Below are 19465 nucleotides of genomic sequence, written 5' to 3' on the forward strand. Positions count from 1 at the left end.
TGAAAAGGGGTTGTGCAAGCGAATGTGATGCATGAGTAGCTAAGACGTATTCTTGGCCCTAATTGGCGCTACTGAAACAAGAGACGCTCCCTTGGCGAGGTGGCCATGGCAAGTTCCATTATAAACAACAAACGAAGAGAGATGATGGAAATATAGGTAACTAGCAGGCCAAGAAAACAACGTGGAAGAAACGTGGATAAAATTTGTGGAACTATAATCATCTATGGTTACTATCAGCCAAACAGTAGTCAGTATACTAATACAATCTAGTATGGCTATTCTTACTGATACAGAAACGTGTTATTTTTTAGACTTTGTCAAAGACAGTTAATTTTTGAAGCTTCGGTAATAATCTTGGACGTTGACAGAAATTCTAAGTTATATATTTTTAAACTAAGAAAAGTACAACTTTCATCTGATAATATACTCGTACATGGAAATCTTAATTTAAACTTTCTGGTAAATAAAATTAAATGCATATGACTGTACTTACCTAAAAATGTTGAATTTATAGACATATTTTAGTGCCTGCCATTATAATATTAAAGAAATATTTCGAGTTTGAACATTTTAATTTCACTTAAAGTTGAATAATGATTTTTTTTACATTTTTTGTTCTTATCATTTTGCAAGGATGAAAATGTAAAAATCTTTGCCACATTCATATTGTTCCTAATTTTATTATTTTATTAATGCGTTAATACCACAGTCATACATTCATTTTTCATGAAAGATTATTCATCCAATTATGTGTTTGGAGTATTAATATCAATATATGGCATTTGTGCCAGTAAACTCAAGAGCTCCATAGTGCAATTTATTAATTTCAGCCATCGTAAAATATGATTTATATTAGATCATACTTTATGTCAAATGCTGTGGAATCTCTCAAAAATATTTTCTCTTCTAAAATACTAGATAATATACAGTATAAAAATTTCAATATCAAAATTACATTTCTTATACACATTTTTAAATAAAATTTTATTCTTTCAATTAAATTATATTATTAGTGTGAAGAAATTATAAACTGATTAAGCCAATTACAATGATTGCAATTCATTAATTGCAAGCAGTGTGAAGTACGATCGATATTAGACTATAATTTACCTTAGATGTTGTAGAATCTTTCCAAAATAATTACTCTTCTAAAATACTAGATAGTATAAGTGTAAAAACATCAATGTCACATCACAATTATATTTCTTATGCACTTTCTTAAAAATAAAATTTCATTCTTTCAGTTATATGTCTGACGTAATTTTAAACTCAATACGCCAATTACAATGACTGCAGTTCACTAATTGCAATCATTGTAAAGTAGGAACTATATTAGATCATACTTTACTTCAGTCGTTGTAGAATCTGTCAAAAATAAAACCTCTTCTAAAATATTAGGTTGTGTAAAGTATAAAAACATCAATGTCACATCATAATTATATATCTTATGTATTTTTTTAATAAAATTTCATTCTTTTAATTAAGTGTATGGCGAAATTATAGTAATACACAACACCAATAAACTCAATTAACAACTGCAATTCATTAATTGCAATCATTGTAAAGTATGATCTATATTAATTTATGCTTTATCTCAGACTCTCCCATAAATTTATCTTTCTGAAAACTTTACAGCCGAAATATGAAGATATTTAGTTCAGAAATTTTTTCATGTCCTACATGCCACTACAATTACTCACTGACAGAAAGGGAGGGAAAAAAATAATAAAACTTCCCTCACACCTGTTGTTTTAGAACCGACGCTCCCTTTAGCCTGGGGTAGAAACGCAATATTACCCGGGATTTAACAACCTAGAATCTTAGAAGACTTCGAGTAAATCAATCCAATCTTTTAATTCGACAGCTCTTGTTCCATTCATTGTGTTATGGTGTTTCTTGGACCGGATGTATGAGACAGCATATCGAATACTAATGGAGATTTTAGGGGAGGAAAAAGTATTTTCTGATGAAATCTTTCCACATTTCATATTTCGTTGTCTTGTCTCCTTAAATTACGAGCTTTTTTTTAAAGAATTGATTTATTTCAAGCAGCAAATTAATAAGAATACTTCGTATATTTCAAAGTAGAATTGTAACAAATAGAAGGATAGTCCTCTAGCGGCTATTGAGAGAAACAAGTAGTCAACCTGTAGCTTTCAGAAATATAGCGCCGTTAGGATTTGTCTAAATGGCGTCTGTCATTCTTAAATCACTCAGTTGCAAATTGGCCGAATAACAGACGTCGACTAGCTCAAATAAAATTACATTTAAGATTTAAGAAGCTACAGTCTCAAATAATTAAACATCATTAACACATAAAACAATTTAGACAAATCCTAAAGAACGCTATATTTCTGAAGGCTACAGGTTGACTGCTTGTTTCTCTCAATAGCCGCTAGAGGGCTATCCTTGTATTTGTTATAGAAAGAGGATATCAATAAAACAGCTGAAATTGAACTGTTTTATAATTTTTAATCAATAACGGAGATGACATGATGTTTTAACAAATTGATTGTAAGAAACTGGTTATGTATGAATATTATGTCATGAATAAAGACCTTCCAGGACAAAGGAAGTCAATAATTACTTGAAAATTTATAAGGTATCTGAACATTATTTATTTTGAATATTGTTTAATAAATATCAAAAACTGAATTAAGGGACAAAATATACGTCGTGTCTTCAAATTCAATACGAATAAGAAAATATGTGTTTGAAAAACCAGTGCTAATATTAAATGAAGTTGTAAATGTAAAAGAATGCTAAATTATAATTATGGATTCTTAAAGTCATGCATTTAGATCGAGAAAAATGGATACGATAAATCGTAATTTTTATTTTGCAATTCTTCATGAATTTTAATAAATATCTTCTATTATTAGTTTTCGAAAAAAAAAAGAAAGAAAAAAAAGCAGAATTTACAGAAAATTTACATCTAACAGAGATAACCAGTCAATAGCATTTTTAAAATTTCTAAGAGTATATTTTAGTCGAATCTAGCAAATGAAACTTTTTACAAAAAAAAAAAAAAAAAAAAAAAAAAGTAGAATTATCGAAATAATTCTGCTTAAAGGGTTTTTAAATGCTATTCTGCTTAAAGGGTATCGATCTCATAGCTTTTATAGTCGTACTTATAGATTCCTTTTTTCTTAGCTTTCAATCAGGGTCGGAATATCAAATACGTTAAGTAGGCAGCTACCTAGGGGCCTCAGAACTTTGAATAATTATTCTAAGGATATATTTTATTTTTTTTACGTTACAAATTTGTCTGCAGACTAGTAAAATCCGCCCCCCCCCGACTGATTTTCAAGAGAACAACACTGATTTTTAAAAAAAAAAATTTTTAAAATTTAGACGATGTTAAAAAAGTTTACAATTTTTATTAGCTTGTTTAAAATGACTTTAAATTTAATTTTTTATACGTGTGATATTGAAACCAATACTATTGATGATGACGTGCAATTAATTTTTATCATCTTATTTTGTCATAATATTTGTTATTTCAAAACTGCTGAAATGGAAATTAAATTAAAAATCAATAAAAAAAATATGCTGTTTTGAAACCATGGTTGATTCGAGAAATTTCATCTTTAATTCGGCCTTGTTTTCAACAAAGGAAAAAAATCGTGCAATTAAATGTTTAAGGAAACAACAAAAACGATTTGGATTTTATTCCAAAATATGATAATATTATTCTAAAATTTGTTCAAAAGTTAATTAAATATAGACTAAAGAATTTTATAGCAACTAAATTGGTTTTATTGAAAAAATAATTGTCTGAATTTTGAAACGCTTCAGAAATTATTTTTATACGGGAATATTTTCGGATGTTTTAATTTTTAATTAAAATTTCGAAAAATCGCACCAAACATTCCCACACTCCAAAATATATCTGCCAAATTCTGTAGCTCTAGATTAAATGATCCATCCTGTACGGTGAAACACACACATGCAGATACATTCTTCTTTATTATTAGCAGAGATTATGACTCATTGACAACACGGCAGCCACGCTTTGTACACACTATTACTAAAGCAGACACACTATTACTGCAGTGTTTATAAATACTGCAATAAACCCGATGATATACATAAGGTAATATTAAAATGGTATAATTAATCAGGATTTTAAAATTTTATAATTTGTATTTTTTTACAAATTTATTTTGCAACTAAGTTAATAACACTTTTTTAATCGAACCTTCCAAAGGCCCTCTCTAATCCAATGGCTCTAATCAGCTGCCTAATTTGCCTAGTCTGATTATCTGCCGCTGGTTACAAGACGTTATGAAGAATTTAAATAACGATAAAAATAAAAATCCAGTTAGTACTTAAAAATAATATAATTCACAATAAAAAATAAGTCCATTCAGATACACTAAAGAATTATGTCTAATTGGAGCATATGAAAGAGATTCAATCTTTTAATAAATAACATGTAAATAATTTTAACATTATTTTTTAGTATTTAAAAGTGATTACATACTAAGCTTTCTTAGGTTAAAGGGTTACCTTTTCCTTTAACTTAACATTAAGTAAAAGGTTTACCTTTTGGCGAATTCTTCTCTAGCTCATCAGACCAAAATATTCGATCTTCCACAATTGGCACCCCTTCTATATTAATGAGAGTAATATTCCTAGGTCTGTCCGTATTTATCTTTCTATCGAAGTTCGGTGAAGTGGACGATATATTAACATAAATATTGTTTTGACTAGAATAATAAAACACTTTTAACAAAGGAGATGAATTCACACTATTTTTGTAAGCCTCAAACATCTGGGTGATGATACCAAAGTCCAGGTGGCGAGTCTCATTGTAATCGAAATCACCATCTTCGAACACTTTGTTTTCTGGAAAGTCACCATAATAATCACCGTCATTATCATCATCATCGTAAGCTTCATCGATGATGTCATCGCCCTCATTTCCCTGATCTTCCAAGTCATCGTCATTGCTTTCGTGCTGTACAAGTCGAGTCCTGAAGAAGGCATCCGTGTTGAAACTGACTTTGGCAGAGGAGACGATGAAGTTTGGATGAGGTTTCGACGATGGCACATTTTCATCCAAAGCCTGTACAATCCGGGTTCGTTTGACGTGGTATGGATGCCATTCTTGCACAGAAACCGAGACCTGGATGCATTTCTGAGGAGGATTCAGGAAGATCAAGACGGAGATCAAAGTCAAAAATGAAACAAACACAGCAAGCACCCGCAGCATGTGAATCTAGGAAAAATCAAGATAAGGATTATAATCATATCTTTAGATAATCATGGAAATATTGGCAGAAAATTATCTATAACAGAAATCGACAAACAGTGATCCCTGAGCAACATGCAGTTCTTTGCTCAAAATTTAACTAATTTTCAAAATTGAAAATAAATTTCTCCGAATTTTATTTCTTATCTTTTTAATGTTCATATGATACAAATCTCATTAGTTTCATATTTTGTAAAACTTAGATTATCGATTTTAGCTACGATTTATTCAGTAAAAAAGCATATAATTTTGGGAATAATGCTCATTAGAACAATTTGGTTTTCTCATGGTTTTGGGAACATTTCTTGCTCATTAGAACAATTTGGCTTTCTCATGGTTTTGGGAACATTTCTTGCTCATTAGAACAATTTGGCTTTCTCATGGTTTTGGGAACATTTCTTGCTCATTAGAACAATTTGGCTTTCTCATGGTTTTGGGAACATTTCTTGCTCATTAGAACAATTTGGCTTTCTCAAGGTTTTGGGAACATTTCTTGCTCATTAGAACAATTTGGCTTTCTCATGGTTTTGGGAACATTTCTTGCTCATCAAAGCAATTTGGTTTATCATTGCTGATCAGATTATGTTTTTTTTTTTTTTTTTTTTTTTTTTTTTTTGTCTTAATTTCCGACCAACTTTATATTTCAGAAATCTTTTTCTCTCTTGGATTCTATCACAGATAAATTTAAAAAAAGAAATAACAGATACAAATTCGGATTTCTTTCTGGAAATTACAAACCGAATTTGTAGAAACGGTTTTTTTTTTAATGAATTCTAAACATTCTATTCATATTTCATAAAGATCAAAGACATCAATTATGTGATTCTGCTAATTTTAAGAAAAACATAATTAATATTAATTCCACGTAGCTTTAAATGTTTCTTGAAAGTTGAAATTAATGCTTCACGAATAATTTTGAATTATCATAAAGACTCTTTCGCCTCAAAAGTTAACCAAACTGATTTAACTGATTTAAATATATAATATACATCGTTTTCTTTGGTTAGAGACTTATTAGTGCAAAAGCAATAATTTGATCCCACTGTGGTAAAAGATAAACAAGGCTCCCAATACCTTAGTTAGCTTATTTAGAAATAGCCAAAAGCTAAAATATTTGTCAATATGATCATGTCATGACGATTTAATTGTTATTATAAATAAAATCATGACAAAAGTTGCAAAGTAATATCAAAATAAGAGAATAAAATTATGTGCGTAAAAATATGTGCGTTAATATGAATCAAGATAAATTCTTTTCAAGATTTTCAATCATTTTTGACCGTTTGAACAAAAATAATATCCTCGGTAGTATAAGGTAGTAAACAGGAATAGAGTTGTTAAAAATTGAAGTCGAATTGACTAGACTTAATTTAGTTACCAAATTTCAAAAACAACATTGAAGATCATCTCCAGGATTTATAATAAATATTATTACAAACCAGATAACTCTGATTAGAATCGAAAAAATATAACTTTCAATTCTTGTAGAGCTTTATTTATTTATTTTTGTATAACTCAATATTTATCTTCTATAGATATTAGGTATTATTATCTTTTAATTTTTGTTTAATTCAATATTTATCTCTCATTGATATTAAGTATTATTTTTTTATTTATTTTTGTATAACTCAATATTTATCTCTCATAGATATTAGATATTATTATTTACGTCCAAAAGAAAGTTTTAGAGAAAAGTTATTATTCATGTCTTAATATATTCAAAAATAAATGTTATGAATTTAAAAAAAAATTACTTTTTTTAAACAATACAGGGAAAAAAAGAAGAAAAAAAACGTTCTTCCTTCTCTAAAAAAACGATATTCCCATTTTCTGTGTCTGTTTAACATCAACGCTTTTTTTTAAGGAGTAAAAGTAATAATTCTTAAGCTTTTATTAAGCAGCTGTGAGCTTATAGAGGAATACTGAAAGCTTGTTGAAAATTTCATTGATATAAATTGTCAGATATCTTTCTTTTAACGTCTTTATTTCTAGCAGCACCTTACAACTGTTTTCGATTATTAACGAAAAAAGCCGACGATTTACTCACTTTGTAAATCATCATTTTCATTTTCTCTTGCTTCTATGAAGGCGATGAACAAAAGAACAATGAAGAATGGCTTTCTTCATCTTTAATCGTCGTCATCCATCAAATCCGATGAAGATGCATCGCTGAAGGATGTAATCACCTCTGAAAGAAAAGAGAAGCCAATGAATATTTAATGAAAGAAGAATGAATGTTTTGTTGGGTCATGTTAAGGTAATCGCACTTTCAATAGAGGTATGAAAGAAGATGGAACGGTAATTAGCTCTATTGTCCGTTTTATATAGTCGTCATTTTGCGGTTATTAATCATTTATTGTTCTTGGTATTTGATTAGTCTGGTTGCACAAGCAATTTAAGTAACAAGCAACCAATTTCCAATACATTTATTTGTTAAAACTGAACTCTGTTTAATCAGTTAATATGCTTCTTGATTTATTGCAAATATCTGAGCAGAAAGATGATACTTTCTATAAGTATATACCTTTGATGATGCAGGTGTATTATTCTTGTTTGAATCAAGGCTTCGAAAACAATGGGTCCCCACTTTTTATGCTTTCTCACATATGAAGCGTGGTTAAGTACTGTTTATGCTACTTTTTTAGCACAGAAGAAATGCGACTTAATTTTGAAATAATGAAGACGGCAATACATAGACAATAATTTTCTAAAACTTCCATGTTTAATTGCAACAAATTTAACGAGTACCAAAAACACTTCAGTTGTTATGTAATTATATTGTCCTGCATGGAAGCAACACCGTTTTGGTTTAATTTAATTGTATTAACTTCCCGTTCTAAAGCAAAACTAGAGCTATTTTAGAACGGACTTCGTAATTTTGAACCGCAGTCAGATGACGAGGACAGCCGAGCTGACACTCCCTCTCCAAACTTCTACACCACAGCAGCGGGAGGGCGTTTGGCCCCGAACGATTTAAAGTGCACCAGAAACGCTTGCACAACGGTTCTTCAGTGGAATCGGGTCTCGAACCACAGTATACCGAAGAAAAAACAACTATAATAGCATTGTATGGTCGAAAAATTCCACCTCGATAAATTTGACAATTTACATACTTTGCTTTTTCTGAAACAGTAATGATCATTTTTGGAATTATGTTTGACAGCGAACACGATATTTCAAAAGCTAGAAGAAATCTGATATGCAGTCTTTACATCAAAACTGTAAGTCTATTTCAAATTTTGAATCAAATCTGCCAAAATGTAATTTGCCTACCAGTATGTATGTTTGTGTTGTGTTAACACGATAATACCTAAATGCAAAAGTCATAAAAGTGAAATTATGCACATGGTTTTAATTAAAAATTACAAATCTGAATCTACACAGCAAGAGAAAGGAAAAAGGCCGAAATGCACACTCGATTCACCACACTGTGGACTAAATTAAGCACGGATATCCGCAGTATGGTGTTTCTATATAAAGAAGTCGATGAGAGAGAGCACCTCAGTTGGTTTCATTTTTAAATTTTAATGTTGCAAATAGCTTTGAAAATTCTTTTTCAAAACAACAATCTTTTTTCAATATAGTTTACTTATTTTCACCATTTCTCATGGAAATGAGGGGTAATTTTTTTAAATTATGGGGTAAAATCTTTATTATTACAAATATGCAGTAAAATTTTAAAATTTCCAAATTATTGATGTCAGTCTGTATCCAGGGTTATCCCCCAAGTCTGACTTCACTAAACTTTAAAAAAATATTTCTTTATGATCTACGATGAGTTGTATAATAAATGTTTTTATAATACCAATAGACGGAATGGTAACGAACATTTGGTTACTCAAAGTTAACAATATAAAAACATAAAAAAATATTAGATGGAAAAGTATATTTAAAAACTTATTATAAATAAAATATTTTTTACTGATAAAATTATGAATTTAGTACCCAGACGAAATATAAATATATTGCTTAAATGCTTAATAAAATATCAACTCTGTAATAAAAATAAATTTTTCAAAGGTAAGGAGTATTTATATTAAAAAAAAAAAAAAACTTCCCCTTTCTCAAAAAAGTTTTCCTCTGGTAAATAAAATACAAAAAAAGATATTATTTAAAATTTATTTGTTTAATTAGCATGAAGAACAATATTTTTATTTAAATTTCTAAAATAAAATGCTGATAGATAAATATGATCGAAGGAAAGCTTAAAACATTCCGAGAGTAATGTTTCATTTTCTATTATTTCAATAGATGGCGCCATGAGCATATTTCCATTTCGGACTCGGTTGAAAAGAAAGTATTAAGTATTCAATATTACTATATTCTTATACCTGAATCATGTTACTGAATTTAATTAAAAAGAATATATCACAAAGTTTTTCCTGTAAAAAAATCAATAAACAATTCAGAGGGATTTTATAGTTTAATTATTTTTTTGAACTGTAAAAAAAAACGTCTTTTGCCAAAAAGTCTCAATTAAAAGTTTTTTAAAAATAAAAGAATGCTCTTAACGCTTATGGTTAATCAAAGGTAGAGATTCATAAATATAAATAAATTAACATCTAAGCAAAGTAGCTTACCTCATCTGTTTGAACATGAAACTCGAAGATTAATAAATTAAGAATTCTTGCTTAATATGATGCAATATATTTTAAAACCGGAAAAAGCACTAAACAGAAGAAATTATTTATTTTTAAAATATCTTCTCTTAAAACAACATCTCTAAAATTTTTACATGTTTTTTAATCAGAAATAATATTTTTCAAATTGATTTCACCACTATTTCTTTGAATTCTCTTTTGATTGTTTGACAAAGACTGTTGAATTATCAACTGAAAGAGCTTGGAACTCAAACATAAAATAATTTTGGGCTGATATACAATAATAATATACAATTATCACAAAATTTGCCACCAATATATGAATTGAAAGTTTTGACACCCACTCCTTCCCTTTCATTTTTACTGCATTCTATGTTAACATATCTTTTCAAGAATAAATCTTTTTATATATATATAAAAAAAATATGTTTGTCGCTTGGTTGAGAGTGCAAGATACTAAATTTACGACTTTTCAATTATGTAATGCAGAGTCTTTAGACTGGGATCTAACTTCGATATTATCCTCATACTTATGAGTCCACTATTGAAAAATTACAAGTTCCGCTCATAGTACAATTAAAATTATAATCAAATGTGATAATGGTATTAAATTTAATTCATTACAAAATAAAAACCTGCACTTTTCTACAAAATTCCAAAGCAGTATATAATAAATCTTTTTAAGCATTGGAAATGAATTGGTAATTGTAATAAAACATTTTTTTTTTTTTTTTTTTACTCTGATCAACTGCATACAAATCTCAGCGGAAACAACAACAAAAAAAAATCAATTTCTTTTTTCAGAAATTTTCATAATCTTGTGACGGCATTTTTCTGAAACACTATTCTTTCCTTCACTTCCCCCTCCCCCAAAAGAATCGCGATATCAATTTCTCCAGAAAAAATGAAGGGTGAATAAAAAATTTACCATTGACAAATGTGAGGAATCATTTTTGTTTACTACAGCTCCCGGAAAGAAGCTCTGTACAAATGTTCGCAGTCCTTTTTCTTATATTATGCAACTTCTCAGGGGCAGTTTCCAACTTTCTAAGGCCTCTGTATTGGGGGGGGGGTCTTTTTACCAACAGTCTGTTTGTAAAAATATCTTTTTAATCTACTTACTACCGAGTTTGTTGACGTTCGTTTATGTATTCTACTTCATATTTTAATGTTGTATCTTATTTTATGCAGCTTCAGATGAGCATGTTAAGCAGATCAAACTAGTCTTTCGTAGACTAGGTGGGACCAGCTGCGCATTCTCCCCGTTGTTGTAGCAGATAAAGCTGCATAGGCCCCAGATCTCAAAGTTGAATTTAGTTTAGTTTAGTTATATTAACGTCCCGTTTTAAAGTAGCACTAGCGCTATTTTGGGACGGACCTCGTAATTTTGAACCGCGGTCAGATGAAAAGGACTACACCTAATATGGCGCCCCCACACCAAACTTCCATACCACACTAGCGGGAGGTAGTGTTAGTCCTCAAGGCTGAGAAGTTCATAAGTAGTTCATAGAAAACTTCTTCTTTGTTGCCAAATAAATGTGTAAAAATATAAATTCTATGAATCATAAAATCTTAGGAGGTTTACTATGTTAATTTTATTAGAAGAATATTTAAAAACACTGATCGTCTGCTAAATAATATTGCGTACAAATATGGATATCAGGCAGTTTAGATTGAAGTATATTCATAAATATAATTTATGTATATTTATATATAAATGCATATTTATAAAGTTACGATAATTAAATAAATATTATCCAAAATTAAAAAAAAAAAACACATTAATTTAAAATAAATCATTAACTTTTTAAATACGTACTAAAATTGGAGCTAAATTGATAATCTTACCAAAAAAGAGGTCTCATAGAACCAAGGGTCACAATATATTTATGTCTGCCACTGCAACTTCACCTATTCTTAGATAACATCCCAAATTTCAAATGCCTAGGTCGAAAATTGGTTGGCTTAATTTCATTCATAATTTTGGAAATTTAAAAGTATTGATCCAAAATGAATTATTCTTCCATTTAAAAGCTATAGATTTTCCCCCCTTATTTAGCTAATTTCACTCATGATTATGGAAATTTACAAGTACCTACTAATCCAAAAAGAACGATGAGAGGTGAATGCTGATGATGATTGATTCAAAGAAATTATCAATAACTTCCTAATGGGAATTTAGATACTCTAATCTGTTGTTGTTTTGAAAACTCTTTTAATCAAATTTTAAATTCAAGTTTTGAAGAATAATTAGGTTTGTCCCTGAGACAAAACTGACTTGCTATTAGACCTGTCACTAAGGCAGAATTTACTTTTTATTATTGTGTAAATTTAATTCCCCCCTCCCTGGTATGAATAAATTAGAAAAATCTATCACTTTGGAAAAACTCATTTCCGTAAATCACTTAAGCTAACGAATTTTTGGACTAATATTTTTTAAAAAGTGTTTTTAATTAAGGTTTTTTTTTTTTTTTACTTATCTAAAAAAAATTCGCTTTCTTTAGCCTTGTGCAAGTTAAATTATACTCTAGATTGTATCTTTAAAAAAAATTTTTTTTGATGACTCAAGTTTGAAAAATGAAAAACAATTCAGTTCCGAGCCTGCCTAAGTGACGAAAGTTACAACTCTCACACGATACAGCAAAATGGCAATGCGGATGTTACGGACTTTCAATCAAACCGTTTTAATGAATGGGATTCCACATATAATTAAACGTAATCGATTTATCTCCAGCACTGATCATTTCTGCTGAAAGTTTTAATAAGAAGATGGCGTTCTCTCTATCCGTCAATGTCAGCAGAAGAGACTGTAATTTGTTGGAACAACTCTTCTGAAAGGAGAGGGCTCGACCCCTGGCGCCGGCAGTGAAATAACTTCAACCATCATTCACTCGAGGCGTCAAACAGCTCGAGTTTAAAAGAAAACGATAAAAATCATAAGCACAGGTGAAAGCAGGATGAAGAAGTTGCTTTCTGAGAATTTTTCTGGGTGGTGAGTGCTAGAACACGTTTGTGGTTATGTTCTTGCTTGTGTTTCATTTATTTTTTTATTAACTCGTAGTTCACGATTGCATAAATTGCATTTGAAAGATCGTTTAACGATAACCGTATTTATATTTGGGAGTAAAGTGTTTATGGTATGATATTTTGGTTCGCATTTTAATTGGTGGCAATTGTGTTTGGAATGAAAAAGAAAGTTTCCCCTTCCCCCATTTAAACTCGATCTCAACGGATAAAAAAATGCGGTTCTAGTAATTGCGAACGAATTTATGTATCTAAATTAATTAGGAAAATTAAAGAAATAATTCGCCAGTCCTAAACATTCATCTGATTTCGACATTTTTTTTCCTTCAAAATAAGGTTTATGGTTTCTAGAAATGCCATTAATGGTCACTTGTCCCCATCCCTCCTATTCTCGACGGGAAAAAAAAATCTCAAAAAGAGTTTCTTCACTGTATATTCTCTATGGGAAAAAGAGTATTCTCTAAGAATTCAAAACTTAAACCACTACCCCGATTTCGCCATTTTTTTTTTTTTTTTTTTTTTTATGAACACCCATGACAGATACGAAATCATTGTCGCTTTATCCCATCCACCAAATTTTTAAATGTTTACTATGTTTTTTTTTTGTTTTTTTGTTTACAAATTTAACTATTTTTATTAGTATCCACAAAATACAATATATGTGGAATGTTTTGATGTCCCATTAAGAATTAGGAAAGCTAGAAAAAGTAGTGCGCATTTTTTCTTTCTCAGCTCTTAAAAGAATAAAAAGAAGAAATTGAAAAAAAAAAAAAATAAGTGTAATAATATTTTTCTAATTTTTATTTCTAAACTTTAATAAATTTCGTTATCGTGTATTCAGATTTAATGGAATCAAATCCGAATTTCAATGCTTACTTCCGAATCCGAATTTCAATGTTCGACTTTTAATATTTAAGATCCCTTGATTAAAATTAAGCCCAAGTTTTTAATTCCTTTATAGATGAGAAATTTTAAAGATTAAATACAAAAATTTAAACACTATTTTGAATGACCATTGATTATTTACTTGTCAACAATTTTACCGTCAAAATAAAAGTCTCTCATAACCAAGCGAAAACAGTAAATATTTTCCACGCTCAGAATTTTGTTTTATTTTGTTTTGTTTATCAGTTATAATGTACATTTGTCCTTTATATATACATTCCATCAAATTCGATATTTAATTCTGTTGGTGATAGTTTTAACGGGAAATATAGAATTTGGAAAGGTAATCAATTCACAGTTTCAGCTAAATCATTTTACGGCAATAATTCTAACAAATTCATTTGATGATTCTCAGTGTCATTATCTATCTTCAACAAAGTTATTGTGAGAGGACAATGAAGGAATATTTTTCATACTTAATATTTATATATATATATATATATATATATATATATATATATATATATATATATATATATATATATATATATATATATATATATATATATATATCAACTATAATGCGCATTTGTCCTTTAAAAAGCAGCACATCAAATCTATAGCTAATTAATTTTGTTTGAAATATTTTTTCACGAAAAGTATGGAATTTGAAAAGGTAATCAATTTACAGGCTTAGCTAAATCATTTTACGGTAATAATTCTAACAAATTAATTTAATGATCCTCACTATTACTACCTATCTTCTACAAAGTTATTGTTAGAGGACAATGAATCACAGAGAATCATTATTTATCTTCGCCGAATCATCCTTCATGGAATCGAAAGAGTCGCTAAGAGCGATGGTGGCACGGCTTAATTGAGCGTTTGAAGAGAAGGCATTAATCTTCAGGGACTTCCCTTCTGAACAGATCTCTTGTTTTCATAAATTTTCATTGGAAGGAAATTTCACACAAGACTATTAATCACTGACATGAGAGCTCTTTTTACGAGAGTTGAATTTCACTGGAACAAACAAAGGAGAGGATGACAAAAAATAAGTATATATATATATAAAATGATGAAACTGGAAATAATTAGCGTTACTTTAAAAGTAGTATCCTCTTTTTTCTGCAGAAATCTAGCACGCTTGTATTTTTTCTTTCTTTTTTTACTCAGATTTAATTTACAATCTCATGCTTTTTTTATGAATCAGTTGGTGGCGATGGTATAGAATAGAGTAGAACCGTTAGAAAATGTATGCAACGAAATAATTAGCGACATTTTGAAAGTAGTATTCTAGAGACAGAGAAAAAAAGTCAGAAATCAAATACACTGTTATTTTCGCAGAGTTCTAATCTACATTCTTACGGTTTTCCATGACTCAAGCTGATGGATACACACAGAACGAATTCCATAGAAATCAATATTCATTTCTTTTGATAACGAAAACTTCATGTTATTTTTTCACATATAAATAACCCATTTCTTCATTTTTGTGAATGTACAAATAATCAATAAGTATTATTTTAAAAACAAAACAAATATCTTTTTAAAAGAGGGGGTCCAATTACTTCATAAATCATTGACATAATACTTCATTAAACAAACGGTATAAATACTTTTCATAATATTAGGTTAATATAACATAAAATATCTAAATAGTAGCTTAAGACTCCCATATTTATAAATTAAAACAAGTTGGAAACATCAAAATTTGAACCATCACATTAATATCAGATAGTTTAATTGTTTATAAATAGATTTCTATTAAGAAATATTTTTTTTCTCTCTTATACTCTCTCTCTTTCTCTCATACTATTTTCTCTCTTATACTCTCTCTCTCTTTCTCTCATACTATTTTCTCTCTTATACTCTCTCTCTCTTTCTCTCATACTATTTTCTCTCTTCTTAGTGTACACATTTTCTTATATATTTTTCTTTTATATAATGTAATGATATTTAAGATATCATTTGATAAGAGATAGTGTAAGTATTGTTTTATACATGAATTCTTGAAGAATATTCCTTCATATTAGATAAAATAAGTATTTCTTAAAGCACAGCAAAGACATGCGCATATTTCTTGAATATGCGCATATCTTTACTGTGCTTTAAGAAATACATTTTTTTTTAAATACAAAGCAACTATGCAAAAAAAAAGTTTCAGTTACTTTACCGATATTTAATCTGGTCAAATAATAATTCAAAGTTTTGACACCGAATTATTTTTTTAAATAATATGTCTGCTGCCATTAACTTAAAAGTAAAGTATTTAAGTAACTACATAAAATAACTTGAAAACGAAGGATAATATTATTATGACGTAAAAACTATACGAATAATTAAAAATAAAAACAGTTATAATTTAAAGATGTATAAATAAACATGATATACAATAAATATGGAAAAAGCGATAGAAAAGGAAAGAAAAAGAACTCACTTAAAGACCTTTGTAAGATTCGACAAATGTATTATTTTCCATAAATACGTTTCAGGTAAATACACTAGTGGAACACAGCAAAGTAGATTCATAATAAGTACAAAATAAATCCTGTAATATTTTTAATCTAATGTCCAAACATAATTCGCTATTTCAAACAGTAAAATAAGTTATACACGTAATTACCAGCATGTCTTTGTTCAGTAATAATATAAATTGCACCAGGAAAGTGTTGCCGCAGTTTCTCCATAAATTTTAAAAACTGCAATGCGAAACCTTTTCATTCTGAAAATGAACCAACTTCATAATCTAAAACGATTGCGAGAAGTTATATTTAAAAAGACTTTTCAGAACAGCAATAAAACTGAGAGTCGTTGTAAATCATCTCGACTTGAGCTCAAGCAGATGCTTACAGCAACTACGGAAACATTTTTACGCCCCTAGTAACATGTGCATGTTCCATCCACCCTAAAACACAATAAGCACTAAAGGCCGACGTTTTCACCAAACGACTTTTCCTCGCCGGAGGTATGAATCAGCACCCTAATGAACATTTTAGAGACGATGAACAAACACAATGCACATGTTCAAAAAGTATGCAAGAGGAAGCAATAGATCCGTTACCTCATCCGGAAACTGCTGTTCGGTCTTTTATCGGAAGCTCATCTTTATCTGCCGGGTGATGAACAAGAAGTGACAAAAGGGGCCCGGATCACGATGAGGTGTTCACGATGCTTAACTATCTGCTTCCAGATAACATTCGAACGTGACGAAGAACACTCCTCCACAAAAAGCTCCTCCCTCCCCTCCTGATAGGAGAGAGTGCTGCCATCCCCCCCTTGGTGCAAATAGCTTCTGCCCCCCCCCCCACCCTCCCCTCGCTGTTATGAGTGTAGAGAAAAATGAGGGAATGTTTAAAAACTAATCTCTGTAAATGAGGGTCTAGTGTTTTAACCTCTTGAGGGCCTGCGGCTTTATCTAGATAGAGAAAAACCACAAGAAATTTTAAATAGGATCCGGAATCGTCTCCGTGCAGTTATTTGAAGTAAATGCTGTTGATGTAGGCTCTGTTTTTTTGCCGCATTGTTTTCTTATATGGGGCATAACAACATGATAACGATGGAGATAAAAGAAGGGGGAATCACTGCTACGTGAAATTGAAACTGTCAGTGCATTTTATATTGAATTTTATTTCCAATGCTCTCTATTTCTTTATTTTGACGATAAATAGTGACAACGATAAATAGAATAACTAGTTCGGAACAATTTAAATATAATAATGCTTTAGGTTTGATTTACCTGCTTCATCTTCCTTTTATTTTGATTGGATTAATTGTTTCATTCTGCACCGCCATTTACAGAAAGAATATATGTCTCCATCCGTTTGTCTTGTAGCAACTCTTTATATTGCTATTTCTATGTTTTTTCCACCCCATATGGGTCTTTGTATAAGGCACCATGCACTTAATAGATGATATGCCGGCCTAAAATCATAATCATGCCAAAAAACAATAAAAAACGAACGAACGCAGGAATCGCATTTATTCAAATCAAGATAAATGCATGGATAAAAGATTCAAAATAAATATATCAGTGATGAAATCAAATTAACTTAAGATATATTTTTGTTTAAGAAGTGGTCTCTTTAGTTTTTATTGTATCGTCTACATATACATAAAAATATGAGGCAAAGAGAGCACCAGGAGAAATTTTCGAATTGAAATTCACAAACAAGATTTTACTAACATTTATTTTTCTTCAATCCATTGAAATTAAATTTTATTTCATGACTTTCTTTGCATTCAAGTTTCTTCTAACAGGATTCAGAATTTTAGAATTAAAAACTGCATTTTATTCTTTTAACCAATTGGCTGTTTCGACCTCTTCGGAAAATACGTATCTAAACTGTCATAAGCATATATATATATATATATATTATATAAATATAATAAATAATTAATTATAAATATAATTGTCATTGAATAAACTCGTCATAACGCAAAATGTTGTTCTTTTTTCCTGGCGTATATACTCGTCAAAAACAATTAACTGATTTAAAGCGAAATTAAGAAAGGGCAGTAGTGGAATATTAGACTAATAATTCGACAACTTTTAAAATAACGTTAACTTACAAATGTAAAATTGATTCTGTGATTTGATTACCATATAAAGCAAATCTACTGTAAAAAAATATTTGTACACAATTTTTTTCTAAGGAAAACAATTCATTAAAATACTTAATTTTTTAAAATATTAAACTGTTTTAGTCATACATGCTTTAAATTTGTTTATTTCACATATTAAAAGGAATAAACAGTTTCAATAATCTTCTAAATCAGTCATTCAACAACCCTTCAAGTCAACCGCATTTTGGACAAAATTTTTCATTTGGCGATAACTTTTTGGCAACTATCTACACTATCGGAAGTATTCCCTTCATGTCTTTGTTTTTATTTGAGAATTGATCATTAACTAATGATGAAGAAACAAATTTAACTGGAAATATTTTTTATATAAAACGTTTTTAATTAATACGATTTTTTTTTCAAAATTTCTGCTCACAAATTCTACAAAAAAAATCTAAAAGAATTTCATTAAAATTTCGAGCCGTGTTTTAACGATTCAACAATTTTACAAACTTTGCTTAAAATCAATAAGAGACATGACGATGATTCAAAATTTTGAACAAGGCCTACAATATATCAGAATATTTTCAGCTGTTTCATATCCCAATTTCTCTTATATGACAGAATCGAAGACAAAGCTAATGCAAGACATTGTTTATCTACTTACAGACAACATCCAACTTTCTAAAACCTGATGTATACTAGTGCATTCTGCTCAGCAACAAACAACAGTACAAAAACAGCTCCACCGTACTGGAAATATCCTCCCCATGCGTGTGTAATTGGAACTTCCCTTCACCAGCCGGGTATTCCCAGCCGCCCCCTTTCACCGGTGATGGACAGTGACAAGGAACGCTTTTCTTGTTCCCATTTGTCGGGGGAAATGATATGAATAGTCGCGACCCCCCCCCTAACAACACAGGGACTCAGACGGACAGCATCCCACCCTCCCGAAACCATCAAAGATGCTGGCTGCTAGAGGAAGAAAGTGACATGAGCTTTGAAACCAAACCTCTGCAGAAAGAATCTGTGTCTTGCAATAACAACAAAGGCAGATTTTTCATATGGCTGCCGTGTTATGAATGGGGAAACGGAATGGTGGGTTTCAGTATCAGTTGGAGTGGGTTGTTTG

The 19465-nt window shown here is 29.9% G+C and overlaps 1 protein-coding gene across 3 annotated transcripts in view; it reads right to left on the minus strand.

Annotated features, from left to right (window-relative positions):
- Positions 1–19465, minus strand: part of LOC129978599 (four-jointed box protein 1-like) — a 53243-nt gene that overhangs the window by 7562 nt on the left and 26216 nt on the right. Inside the window, exons 1-3 of one of the 3 annotated variants that reach the window (XM_056090649.1) lie at positions 16832–16933; positions 7305–7445; positions 4549–5224 (exon numbers count right to left, since the gene is read on the minus strand). In XM_056090649.1, the coding sequence (XP_055946624.1) occupies positions 4549–5224; positions 7305–7325 (697 nt within the window). In that variant the 5' untranslated portion in view covers positions 7326–7445; positions 16832–16933. Of the gene's footprint in view, positions 1–4548; positions 5225–7304; positions 7446–16207; positions 16793–16831; positions 16934–19465 lie in introns of those variants that run through there. The other 2 variants (XM_056090650.1, XM_056090648.1) reach the window with 2 other exon arrangements.

Source organism: Argiope bruennichi, chromosome 1 (assembly GCF_947563725.1).
Source record: "Argiope bruennichi chromosome 1, qqArgBrue1.1, whole genome shotgun sequence".
Lineage (NCBI taxonomy): Eukaryota > Metazoa > Arthropoda > Arachnida > Araneae > Araneidae > Argiope > Argiope bruennichi.